Source organism: Bubalus bubalis, chromosome 1, assembly GCF_019923935.1.
Source record: "Bubalus bubalis isolate 160015118507 breed Murrah chromosome 1, NDDB_SH_1, whole genome shotgun sequence".
NCBI lineage: Eukaryota > Metazoa > Chordata > Mammalia > Artiodactyla > Bovidae > Bubalus > Bubalus bubalis.
In genome coordinates, this window is record NC_059157.1 from 47,740,417 (window position 1) to 47,753,853 (window position 13,437).

General features: G+C 50.6%; 1 protein-coding gene across 1 annotated transcript; it reads right to left on the reverse strand.

The window, feature by feature from the left end:
• Positions 1-1,926: 1,926 nt before the first annotated feature.
• OLIG1 (oligodendrocyte transcription factor 1) lies at positions 1,927-4,518 on the reverse strand. The gene has a single exon (XM_025281513.3). The coding sequence runs from the start codon at positions 3,997-3,999 to the stop codon at positions 3,199-3,201; it is 801 nt and encodes a 266-aa protein (XP_025137298.1). The 5' UTR covers positions 4,000-4,518; the 3' UTR covers positions 1,927-3,198.
• Between the last annotated feature and the right edge of the window lie 8,919 nt (positions 4,519-13,437).

Consider the following 13,437-nt stretch of genomic DNA (forward strand, 5'->3'; position numbering starts at 1 on the left):
AATGGGGATTTGCTGTATGACTCAGGGAACTCAATCAGGGGCTCTGTATCAACCTAGAGGGGTAGGAAGGGGAGGGAAATGGGAGTGAGGTTCAAGAGGGAGGGGACATATGTATTAGTCAGTTCAGTTCAGTCACTCAGTCGTGTCCAACCCTTTGTGACCCCATGGACTGCAGCACACCAGGCCTCCCTACCCATCACTAACTCCTGGAGCTTGCTCAAACTCATGCCCATCGAGTCAGTGATGCCATCCAACCATCTCATCCTCTGTCTTCCCCTTCGCCTCCTGCCTTCAATCTTTCCCAGCATCAGGGTCTTTTCTAAGGAGTCAGTTCTTCGCATCAGGTGGCCAGAGTATTGGAGCTTCAGCTTCAGCGTTTGCCCTTCCAAAGAATATTCAGGACTGACTGCCTTTAGGATTGACCTGTGCATATCTGTGGCTGATTCATGTTGATGTTTGGCAGAAACCAACAAAATTCTGTAAAGCAATTATCCTTCAATTAAAAAATAAACAAACTTTTAAAAGTGAGTCTGTTAATCTTCCTTGGCACACTAAGATGCTACATGCAGGCACATAAGTAATTTGATGATACTCAAAACAGCCCTGCTTATCATTGGGAAATTCACTCATAATCTTTGGTTCTGGAAACCATGATAGGGTTTGATTTTCTGATAAATTAAAAATCACGTGTAGTGTTATCTTTCTTATCTTTCCCTATAAAGCTTCAATTAATAAGTAGAGAAAGGAGGGAGACCACACACCCCTTTCTGCCCTGTGGCTCTCTGCTTCTCTTAGAGATGGTTTCAAAGTAAGGATGGCATCTAGGTGATATAGTTGGGACGATGGGAGGAACTGTTTATTTCTAATATCCTAGAAATGTTTTTTTAGGGAGGGGGACCTAATCAAGGGGACCTTGATTAGTTGTTTGTTTTCTTTCTGTGCATCATCAAGATGCAAAGTAAGCAAAGACAGCCATTAAATACACAGAAGGTTACAATTCAAATTTAGTTATAATAGAAGCCTGTGACTTTTCTGATGGCCGAGTCAGGAGGAATGAGAAATTCTTCCCTAAAATGGGTTGGAACCATAGAGTTACTTTCCCTCACATCCTCTCCTGCCCATCCTCCCTGAGTAAACAGACACTTATCAAGGGTGGTAGAGAAGAAAATTCCATCCTGCTGGCACTCCCTCCCACCAACCCCATCTGTGTTCCCAAAGCGAATGCTTCTTTTTCCTAAATGTATACATGATTCAGACTAGCCAGTGTGGATAAAATTGAGTAAATCGCCTTCTCTGGCCTTTAATTTCCCGCAGGTTAAAGGGGACACTACTTCATCCCTACAGTCCCCCTACCTTTAAATGTGGCTGGATTTCATTAGTAACTATGAATATTTAAATACTACTTGTGAGCAAGTTCACATTCCAATTTCTTTATCACATCCTCAGACAGAACAGCTTTCTTCACCTGTTAGAATAAAATGATTTCCAAGGTCACAATTTCCTAGGAGACGGCTCCAACCTGATTTAAATGATGGAGGGAACGCTCACAGCTTTGAGTTTCTGTCCACTAAGACAGAAATGGTAGATTTCTGAGAAAGATGATGAGATGTAAAGTAAGTTTATCATAAATATATTTCATAACCCATTTTTCAGAGGCCAAAGTGAAAAGACCCACCCCCACCAAGTTTGGCTAAGAACTGATTCCTGGGATCCCTCCCTCTCTCCTCATCCACCCCTTCACCTGCCTGCCCCTTCAGATGCCTCTCAACTTGACCAACAGTTGACTTCATTGGATTAGTTTTTACAAACCAGGAAGTCAGGTTTAAACCTTTTGACCGGAGTCATTTAATTATTACCCTTCATCCTGAGGTTCTCAATCCATCAGGGTACCAGGACTTTTTTATTAACAAATCAGACGAAAAAATGTAAGGCCCTTACATGTTTATTTTGTTGATTCTTCACAGCGCAGGGAAACAAAGTTAGAGGGGAAAAAAAAAATAAAATGCCAGTTAAATTCGGCTGCTATCAACAACCCCGAAACCTTAAAATCCAAAGCAAGCTGCTGAAAGATCATGAAGTCATCTTGGATGAAGTAATTTGCTAACGTCTATAACAAACCAGTGTAGTTTTTCCATCGCGAAGGGGCCAGAAGACCTGCCCCACGCGCTGGTCCAAGACCCCCCGAACGCGAAGGGACCACGCAGAAGACGCCACCCCGCCGAGGCCACTGCAGCGGGGTCCCTGGTGCCCCTCCCTGTTTAACGAGGCAGAACGTTAATTAGAGATCTTGCCTTCTGCCAAGCCGGCAACCGCGAAACGCATTGTTACCTATTTTCTTTGAGTACGCCCGGAAGCCCGTCTGCGGCGGGGAAAGGTGGTTGTTTTCAAGCAAGCTTAAATGTTGCCTACGCTACCCCCGCGGGAAGGGGAGACAAAAGGAAGAATCTCGAGGTGCAAACAGCCCTTTTCAGAAGATTTCAGATTTAAGAGCGCATCATCGCGACAAAACATCCGGTTCTGCGATTCTCAAAAAACTGCACTCTCATAGACGGGGTATGAAAGCGGGCTTTCCAATCCAGCACACTCATCGACCTGGGAATTGTTACCGTCCCTCCCGCGGTACCGCGATGCCAACCGTCTGGCCGCCGAGGGTCTATCTGTCCGTCTGCTATGCGCGAGGCCGTCTGCACTGACAGCGTGGTCTTTCTCGGCTTCCCAAGGGTCAGCCAGCCTCCTCTAATCGGGACTGGCTGCTGGTGAACAAGAGTGCCTGTGACCTCTGGCTGAGGAGAAGGAAACACCTCCAAGTCTACCCCCAGCCCCCCGCCCTCCGAGAGCAGCCCCTTGGTTCCCTGGCTCGGCAGGTGTAGGCCCACCGCCGCACCGGGCTAGCCCGGCGCCCTAAAGTCCGCATCGCTCTCGCAAAACGCACGACTCCAGGAACCGTGAGACACCGGCGCGGGGTGAAGGTGAGAGCGCGCACGTGAGCGCAAAGCAGCTGGAAGCCACCCAGAACCCTAAAGAGCCCCGACGCTCTGTCGAACATCCGCTCAGGTCACTTTAATTTCCCCGGGATGGGGGCGGGGAAGGGGACGCCCAGCAGTCCCTGTCTCTGGGCGAGGAGGTCCGCAGTGCCCTCCTGGCTCTGCCCGGCTTGGGCGGCGGGAGGCCGGGCCGAGGTGGCGCCCGAGCCGGCCCTCACTTGGAGAACTGCGCCGGCACAGCGGCCAGGCCCAGGCCGGCCGGGACCAGGTGCGGGAACTTGCAGACGGCGCAGGTGCAGAGGCCAGGGCCGCCCGCGCCGCCGCCGGGACCGCCGCCGGGGAGCGCGAACTGGCCGCACGGCGGCTCCTCGAGCGCCAGAGACAGGTACTTGGCCGGGCGCAGCGCATCCGGCGGCCCCACGGCGCCGGGCGCCAGCAGCACCGAGCCGGGCGCGGCGGCGAGCAGCGGCAGGCCGGCCAGCAGCAGGCGCGGCGCGGCGGGCCCCGCGCCCTCGCCGAGCGCGCGGCGCAGCTCCTGCAGCGAGCTGCCCAGCAGCAGGATGTAGTTGCGGGCTAGCAGCAGCGTGGCGATCTTGGAGAGCTTGCGGCCTGGAGCGCCCTGGCAGTGCGCCGCCGAGTAGGGCAGGATGACCTCGCGCAGCGCGTCCATGGCCAGGTTCAGGTCGTGCATCCGCTTCCTCTCTCTGCTGTTGATCTTGCGCCGCAGCTGCTGTTGCTGCTCCTCTTTGGCATCGGCCCGGGGCCCGCCGCCCGCGTGCGCCCCAGTCCCGGGTCCCGTGCCCGGCGTGTCGGCGGGCGCCTCCGGCTTCTCGCGCGCAGCCTTGGGGAGGAGAGCGGCCCCCGTCGGGGAGGAAGAAGAGGACGAGGAGGGCGGCTGCCGGTAGCCCACCAGCTCGTACAGGGAGGCCCCGACCGGCACGTCTCCCGGCCTCGGCGGCCGCAGCATGCTCGCGGGGGCCGCGTTCACGCGCGCCTGGGAAACCGCATAATACATCTGGGGGAACGGTGGGGGCGGCCGAGGCGCCCTTCAGGAACGCCCCGGGGTGGGCCTGTCAGCAGGCCGCCCCGCCCCGCAGACCTGCGCGCTGGGAGCGGATGGCAGGGCAGGAGCCCGCGCGCGACCGCTTTAAACCCGGCTTGGGAACCTGCGGGGTCGCGGGCTGCCGGGCGCAGCCAATGCGGGCGCGAGGTGCGGCTCCGGCGCGTGCTCATTGGCCGCCCGCTCACGCGGGGCGGGAGCCTAGGTACCGCTGGCGCGGCTTAAGGAGATGATTGTGAGCGCAAGACGCAAGACGGAAAATCACAGGACACTCCACCCGCTACCCGCCTGCCCCCGCCCCAACCGGGGGATGGAGGGAGGCAGGGACGCGCGTTTTCGGGTGGAGTGGGGCTCTTGGAGAACTGGTGTTGGCATGGTGAGGGTAAAAGCTCCTGTGCTCTCTGTCTCTGCTTTTTTTGTATACGTATGCATATTGTTGTTTGTTGTTCACTCGCTCAGTCGTGTCCGACTCTTTGCGACCCCATGGACTGCAGCACGCCAGGCTTCCCTGTCCATCACCATCTCCCGGAGCTTGCTCAAACTCATGTCCGTTGAGTCAATGATGCCATCCCACCATCTCATCCTCTGTCGTCCCCTTCTCCACCGACCTTCCATCTTTCCCAGAATCAGGAGCTTTTCTAATGAGTCGGGTCTTTGCATCAGGTGGCCAAAGTACTGGAGCTTCAGCTTCATCATCAGTCCTTCCAATGAATATTCAGGATACACAATGGTTTGGTTTAAATTGTGGTCAAATACACATAACATCTAATTTAGCGTCTTAACCATATGTAACCGTACAATTGCATGCAGGCACATTGTTGTGCATCCAAATCCGCAGAACTCTTCGTCTTTAAAAGCTGGAATTCTGTATTTACTAAGCAGTCCCCCATCCTCCCTGCAACTCCTGGCAACCATTATTCCTCTATGAATCCGGCTACTCTAGGTACTTCCTACAGGGGATCACACCGTGTTTATTTTCTAATGACACTTGTTTCAGTAGTATAATGTCTTCGATGTTCATCCCAGCTTTAGTGTCAGGATTTCCTTTCTTTTTAAGGCTGGGTAACAGTCCATTGTATGTATATACCATGTTTTGTTTATCCAGTTCTCTGTAGATGGACATTACCATTGCTTCCATGTTTTTGGCCATTGCAAATAAAGCTGCTATGAGAATGGTTGAAACAGGTGTTTTATAAATATGTGATTTTCTTCAAGGCTTTGAGAACCAAATTTCTGGGCTCAAGGACCAGTAGCATTAGAATGTTTACTTCCAGCCTCTTTCTCTCTTCTCTTTCTGATTAAAAGGGCTTTAGGGACTAAGGAGCTTCTTTCCTACCCCAAAGGGACACGTATTCACTTTATCAGTGACTCGATTCTTGGTTAAACAAAAACACAGAAATCTGCCTTTTATCAGAAAAAAAATATTTAAAAAAGCCAGCCAAAATAACAAAACAGCAACTCACCCACACACTCGTATCTGTGCAGGGTAGAACTGAACCTTTCTCTTCCCTAAATGAAAGAGCATCGCTTGGTGGCTGTGAGTGTTTTCTTCCCCAGCACCAGGGGATACTACTGCAGCTTGTCATCATCCCACGGGAGAGTAGCATAGGCTGAGTACCTTTTGGTATCTAAACCTCCACTATCCACTATGGTAGCCTCCAGCACCTGTGCCTGTTACAATTTAATTTGCTAAACTAAGATGAAGCTAGAATTCAGTTGCTTGGCTGTACTAGCATTGCCTCAAGTGCTTAGTCGTGGCTGTCATGGCCATCTGTTGGACAGCACAGAGAACACTGCATCATCACAGAGAGGTCTACTGGACAGCACTGATGTTGACGCTAACTTCGAGAAAATGAGCTTCTCCACCATGGTCCCCTTTCGTGTAAGAAGAAGGATGCTGTTGAAGGACCTATCATTGCAGGGACTGATTTCAGCTCTCGTGGTCCATTGGCTGTGCTTGCTGATTTCAGGGCTGTTTTGTTCTGTTTTCTTCCATTAACATTCTCCCTGTAGGCTCCCTCTGACCTTTTGCTTCTTTTTTATTGTTGTTAATTTCTATCACAGTATAGTTGCTCTACAATGTTGTGTCAGTTTCTACTGTACAGCAAAATGAATCTGCCACACAGGAATATATCCCCTCCCTTTTGGATTTCCCTCCCGTTTAGGTCACAACAGTGCATGAAGTAGAGTGCCCTGCACCACACAATATATTCCCATCAGTTCTCTATTTTATACATAGTATCAGTAATGTATGTGTCAGTCCCAATATCCCACTTTGATCTTTGCTTCTGACCTCCAGTTCAGTACAGTTCAGTTGCTCAGTTGTGTTCCACTCTTTGCAGTCCCATGGACTGCAGCACGCCAGGCTTCCCTGTCCATCACCAGCTCCCAGAGCTTATTCAAACTAATGTCTGTCGAGTCAGTGATGCCATCCAACCATCTCATCCTCTGTTGTCCCCTTATCCTCCTGCCCTCAATCTTTCCCAGCATCAGGGTCTTTTCCAGTGAGTCAGTTCTTCACATCAGATGGCCAATGTTTTGGAGCTTCAGCCCCAGCATCAGTCCTTCCAATGGATGTTCAGGACTGATTTCCTTTAGGATTGACTGGTTGGATCTCCTTGCAGAACAAGGGACTCTCAAGAGTCTGACCTCCAGTTTTGCTGTAACATCCTGTCCAGGCCTTGGGTTCAGCTCCAATTTACTTTCTTCTCAAAGTCTTGGTGATTTCTCATCTTCTTCCCCTCATCACTCTTGGCAAACCATTGGCAGCTTTTCCCTGTAGCCTAGATTGTGTTATGTGGAGGTTATCCCTGCATTTACTTGTGATTGTTTTGAGGGTGGGAACCACTTGTTCATTTCTTTATCCTCCCAGAGCTTTGCAACGACAGTGTGTCCTGGGGGTGTCTGAGTATTTGGTTTGAAATCTCCATTAGCTCACAGGTTCCTCCTTGAAATGTGCGAAAACTCCATTGGAAAATGGAGCTTTAATCCAAGAGTTTCCCCTAGGCTTCACAGAGAGTCAAGGGTCTTGGTAGGATCCCCTAGCACACTAGAGGGACTCACTTAGGGAGAGAGGAAGAGGCCTCAGGAAGGATCTGAGTCCCCTGCAGAATTGTATGGACAAGAAGGAGAGAAATCACCTCCACAAGGAAATCACCTTAAAAGTGAACTCCGGGAGTAGGTGATAGACAGGGAGGCCTAGCATGCTGCAGTCCATGGGGTCGCAAAGAGTGGGACATGACTGAGTAACTAAACTGAACTGAACTGACCCGCTTGAAACTTTCAAGGTGATTTCCTTGATCTCTCTCCTTCTTGTCCATATAATTCTGCAGGGGACTCAGATCCTTTCTGAGGCCTCTTCCTCTCTCCCTAAGTAAGTCCCTCAAGTGTGCTAGCTAGGGGATCCTACCAAGACCCTTCAAGCAGGTAAGTGTGGGTGTAATCATTTGCCCTTGTGTTAAGGCATCCTGTTTCTCAAAGCATTTTCACAGACACTTGCATTTGACTCTCAGGGGAACCCTAGGAGCTGAGCATTTTTAAAATCCCTGCTGTGGATGGTGAAACTAAGGCTCCCAGAGGGTGATGAGTTTCTGGGGTTGAGGATTAACCTTCAGACAGGACAGGCAGAACTGCCCCATCGGCAAGCAGCTTCCAGAATTCCCTCCCGCTGGACCAGGCCTCCAGGAAGCTGGGGAGGGGACCACGATGAAGAGGGTTGGGGACAGGGTGAAAGGATGGAGGAGACAGCCTGGGCCAAGCCAGTATGGGGGAGTTGATGGGTTCGGGCATGTCCTAGAAGAGAGGGCTCCTGGGATCCCACCTACACCGGCCTCCTCTGGCAAATCTTGCCCTCACCCTGAGGACCCCACTGTCCTGTAGCTGAGGACCCTCTGGCTTCCTCCTCTGCCCACATCTTAGGTGTGGACCCTGGAGCTTTCTCCTGCCAGCAGAAAGAAGAAGTGGATGAAAAAGACAGAAGCTCAACCTAGGAAAGTGAAAGTGAAGTCGCTCAGTCGTGTCCAACTCTGCCTACCAGGCTCCTCCATCCATGGGATTTTCCAGGCAAGAATACTGAAGTGGGTTGCCATGCCCTTCTCCAGGGGATCTTCCTGACCCAGGGATCGAACCCGGGTCTCCTGCATTGTAGGCAGATGTTTTACCACCTAAGCCACCTGGGAAGCTCAACCTAGGACAGTGGCTTAAAAAATCCCCCTCCACAGACAGGGGTGCCCAGGGATCAGAGATGGAAACACACAAATTGCTCTTCCCCGCAACAGGCCCCTCTTTCCTGGAGGTGTCCCTGATGGTTCTCTTTAGCGCTCCCCCCTTTTTTGGTCAGTTGCTAAGTTGTGTCCGGCTATATGACCCTATGAACCACAGCACGCCAGGCTTCTCTGTCCTTCACCATCTCCCAGAGTTTGCTCAAACTCTTGTCCATCGAGTCGGTGATGCCATCCAACCATCTCATCCTCTGTCATCCCCTTCTCTTCCTGCCCTCAATCTTTCTCAGTATCCAGGTCTTTTCCAGTGAATTGGCTCTTTGCATCAGGTGGCCAAAGTTTTGGAGCTTCCACTTCAGCATCAGCCCTTCCAATAAATATTCAGGGTTGATTTCCTTTAGGAGGGACTGGTTGGATCTCCTTGCAGTCCAAGGGACTCTCAAGGGTCTTCTCCAGCACCCCAATTCGAAAGCATCGATTCTTCAGTCCTCAGCTTTCTTTATGGCCCAACTCTCACATCCATACATGACTACTGGAGTCCTGAACCTCCCCAGATCTCTGTCCTGAGGAAGGACGGATCCCTTCTCTTCCCCGGGACACCATCAGTAGGACCTGCTGGTCAGTGTATATTAACGTGCTCTTGCCCAAGCCCTAGGAGAGGGCTCCGGGTGGCTGTGAAGGCCTAGCATGGGCACAGGACTTGGTGCCTGTTGAAGCTGGTTACTTGGATGCCCCTTCTGCTGGAGCAGAGCTCCAGCGGCATGCAGAGTGTGACAGCTGGCAAGGGCCAGCAGGCCATTGTAGCCCCTGGCAGGAGCCCTGTGGGCTGGCTCCAGGGGAGCCAGCTGCAGTGGCCTCCCACATTCAGGACATGCTTGGGGAGCAACTTACATCCGCCATAACAACCACTCTTGTCTTTGCCTAAAGGGTGTGTGTGTGTGTGTGTGTGTGTTTGTGTGTGTGTGTGTTAGTGACTCCTTTCACCCCAAGTAGATACGTGTGGCAGGCTTCCTTTTTCTTGCGTAGAAACTTAAAACATCCCCTGCCTGTTCCCCCAAACCTGCCTTCCACCCTTGCTTTGGGTGGAGAAGCTGAAATTTTTGCAGTGGCAGACGATGGGACCCCAAAGCCTCAATGGGTGTGTGGTATCACCCACCCCCTCTGTAAGCACAGACAGGCTGCAAAGTCCCCCTGACTTCCCTGGAGACACTGCCTTCTCGAAGAAGGCTAGCTAAGTGTAAAAAGTCATCTTTGCTGAAACATGCTGTTGAAACTGGCTGGAGCTTGACTTGTAATGAGACCAGGGTTCACTTTAAAGTGCTGCTTTCTCCTAAGAAGGGCAGAATTCTCTGGAAAGCTTCCATTACCCAAGAAGTGTTGACATGTACACTGTGGCCCTCTGAGAAGTGGCCAGCGCATCTCTGTTCACCCTGTTATCACTCTCCCCATCCTGTCCATGCAGAACTCCGCCCAGAACACAGGAGACAGGGAAGGAGCTGCAGAAGGCAGGGGGCACAGAGGAGAGAAGCAGAGAGAGAAGACAGGGAGGAGGCAGCTGACCCTTGGCAGGTTTTCTTGGTAGAACAGAGATCCCTGGACACCTGTGGATACCTCTCAGCCGGGGACCATCTCAATAGACTCTAAGTCATGCTTAGCAACAGTTCAGATTAAATAAAGATTCCTACTGGGAAAATAAGGAAGAATAGACATTTGTTCAGTTTTAAAAGGGAGTGCAAGTTGATTCAGTTGTTATGAACTGATACGTTGTTAATGTGTGTCGTGTGTGTGTGTGTGTGTGTGTGTGTGTGTATTAATCGCTCAATCATGTCTGACTCCTTGCAACCACATGGACTGTAGCCTGCCAGGTTCCTCTGTCCATGGGATTCCCCAGGCCAGAATACTGGAGCCATTCCCTTCTCCAGGGGATCTTCCCCACCCAGGGATCCAACCTGGTCTTCTGCATTGCAGGCAGATTCTTTACCAACTGAGCCACCAGGGAAGCCCATACATACGATGTTGCTTGAACGCTCTGTGACGGTCACAAGTGTCCCCCCTTCCAGGGAGGAGGGGCGCAGGCAGCAGTGCCTGGTCTCTGTTGTGGTTAAAACATTACAGATCTATAGCTGAATCACGTTGCTGCACAGCAGAAGCCAACAAATGTCGTAAATCAACGCTACTCCAATAAAAATGGATCATCAATGTAACGGGTGTGTTTTGCACATATTGTAAGAAGGTTTATTCTATTTCCGATAAATGTCATCTCAACTCAATTTTAATGACGTTTACTACTTCAAAATTATTTTTTAAGTCCAAATGTGTCCCCTGCCATCTTCTCTGTGGAAAAAAGTTAAACGAAAAGTAAGAAAAGAAATGACATAGTATTTGAGCTTTTTCTTTTTCAGATTTCCTTTTAATAACAGACACTTGATCTGGCTGTTGGTGACAGAGCTCAAGCAGATGGGTAGATGTTTTCTTTCTTAAAAAAACACAGAGTGATTTAACAGAAATAGAAATTTTCATTGCTTCTGTGAGTACCGAATGCTGAAATTCTATATGTCACCTAGAGCAACGTAATAACACATTTTAATAACTCTCACTGGAGTTCTGAAAAGAACTCTTCCTTCAAAGAAACTTCCAATAATCACCATGAAAAGCCTAGGAAAAGAGAAGTACATCTTTTTGTTTCAAAGACAAATGGAGATGGTTCCTGCTACATCAAAGCTGAGAAGCCCATTAACCGAATTTTAGGCAGAGAAATGAAATATAACCAACAGGAATCTTCTGAGTAAGTGTGGTAGGAAGAGCTGTCAACTAAGATACATATATTACCCATGCAGCTTGGTGTCTGAAGGGCTGGTTTGGGGCCGAACAAAAATATTCTCTGAGTCTCTCCGAAGTCAGTAGCTGGAGCCAAACGTTCCAAAGGCTTACACTGACACAATGAAAAGAGACAATTTGCTTGGAAGGCTGTGGCTAATTTATAACACAATGTCCAATGTCATGGTTAGTTTTGTTGCAAAAATTTGGCAGTTTCACCCAGTCTCAGGCAGCCTGAAAAGATGTGAGCGATTCTGGCCACAGCATCTCCCGCTCGCGAGATGTTCCAAATGGTTCAAACAAGCCCTTTCATAGAGACGCGGGGGCCAAGTGTGCTCAAAGGAATGAGGGAAACAAAGGTGGCTCTGAAGTCATTTCCCCGCACTGGGTCCAGCCATCCGGTTTCACTCTTTCCCCATTGAACAGGCAGAATGCGACAGGAAGAGCCCGGATGAAAGGGAACAAACAAGCTGATGTGTTTGGGGAGAGAATGGAGAGAGGCCGGGGCTCTGAGCTGCTAAACTCTCATTCTAGGTTTTCAGAAGGGACTGAATGATGAATTATAGAAACCTGAAAGGTAATAAAATATGGGTCACTGAAGCGCTGAGGCCAAGTTCCTAAAACACCTGCAGAGACAGAAGGTTCTAGAAGTCAGCGGGGCCCTGCGGTCGCCCGGGCAGACACCCTGCCCAAGGCACAGAAGGGGACTGTTTGGAGGCTCACCTGTTGTTTTCCTGTTGGCTGGCAGTCCTTCCCCATCTGCGAGAGCCAGCGGCTGGATCTGACTCCAGATTAGACCACCAGGAGGGGAGAAAGAAAGGCAGTGTGCAGACTTCCCAGGGTGCAGTTAAGGAGACTGGAGCTGGGGGGCCACCTCCTTCCTCTCCCGAAGGCGCTCTGACCTGGAAATGTTTACTCCGGTGAAGACACCCGTGTTGAGCATGCAAATCTCCGCTGAAATAAGGCTTTTCTGCTCAAAGCCTCAGCCTGTTTATGTCTGACAGAGTCCTGATGCCTGGCTGGTGGATAGCAGCTAGCCTGTAGCCTCAGCAGGACTTATTTGAGCCTCAGTTTCCTCATCAGTAAAATGGGAATAACAGTGTTTATCTCCTGGGGCTGTTATAAAGGTTAGGAGAAAATATGAGGAAGGTGCCATGCCCAGAGTCTGGCACATAGTAGCTGCTTAGTAAAATCATAATGGGGGGCTTCCCAGGTGGCGCTAGTGGTAAAAACCCATCTGCCAATGCAACAGACATAGGAGATGCGTGTTTGATTCCCGGGTCAGGAAGATCCCCTGGAGGAGGACATGGCAACCCACTCCAGCATTCTTGCCTGGAGAATCCCATGGACAGAGAAGCCTGGTGGGCTAGAGTCCATGGCGTTGCAAAGAGTCAGACATGGCTGAAGCAACTTAGCATGCAACAGGCAAAATGATAACAGTAGCTAATATTATTGAGTTTTCACCATATGCCGGGTACCATGGAAGGGCTTACTTTAAGGTTTTCATTCAGACTAAGGTGGTGTTCCAGTTGTGTTTGCTTTAAGTGAATGCTTTCTCTGGACCACGGATATGGAGTTTTTATTCATTTATTTCTGGTTGCTCTGGGTCTTCACTGCCGCATGTGAGCTTTCTCTAGTTGTGGCAATAAGGGGCTACTCTCAAGAGGCAATGCAAGGGCTTCTCATTGCGGTGGCTTCTCTTGTTGTAGAGCATGGGCTCTGGGCACACGGGCTCAGTAGCTGCACCTTGCAGGCTTGGTTGACCTTCGGCAAGTGGGATATTCCTCGATCAGGGATCAAACCCATGTCCGCTGCATTGGCAGGCAGATTCTTAACCACTGCACCACCAGGGAAGTCCTTGCCCACGAACAACGCACATGTGCCTGTTTGCTCCCCCTCTAGTTTGGAGGCTCCACAGGAGTGGTGTTCTCCTCTGTGCCCTGTGCCTTGAGCAGGGCTGACCCCTCCCTATTAGGTGCTCCATAAACACTTGAATGAACGAGTGGGCTCACTGCCTTCTAGTAACTTCTAATCAACTTGAGGGCACGGGGCAGACACATCTGAACCCCTGACTAGCCATGTCAGGTTATGGGGTATGGCTGAGCTGGGAGGGCATCAGAGCTGCTACGGTCCAGAGCACACGGAGCCACCAGGTTCCCTGGTGGCTCAGATGGTAAAGTGTCTGCCTGCAATGCTGGAGGCCTGGGTTCAATCCCTGGGTCAGAAAAATTCCCCTGGAGAATGAAATGGCAACGCACTCTGGTATTTTTGCCTGGGAAATTCCATGGACAGAGGAGCCCGGCGGGCTACAGTCCAGGGGGTTGCAAAGAGTCGGAGACGACTGAGCAGCTAACTT

Bases quoted from the DNA above. Each gene is read 5' to 3' on its own strand.
- OLIG1 (XM_025281513.3), bottom strand. From the start codon at position 3,999: ATGTATTATGCGGTTTCCCAGGCGCGCGTGAACGCGGCCCCCGCGAGC.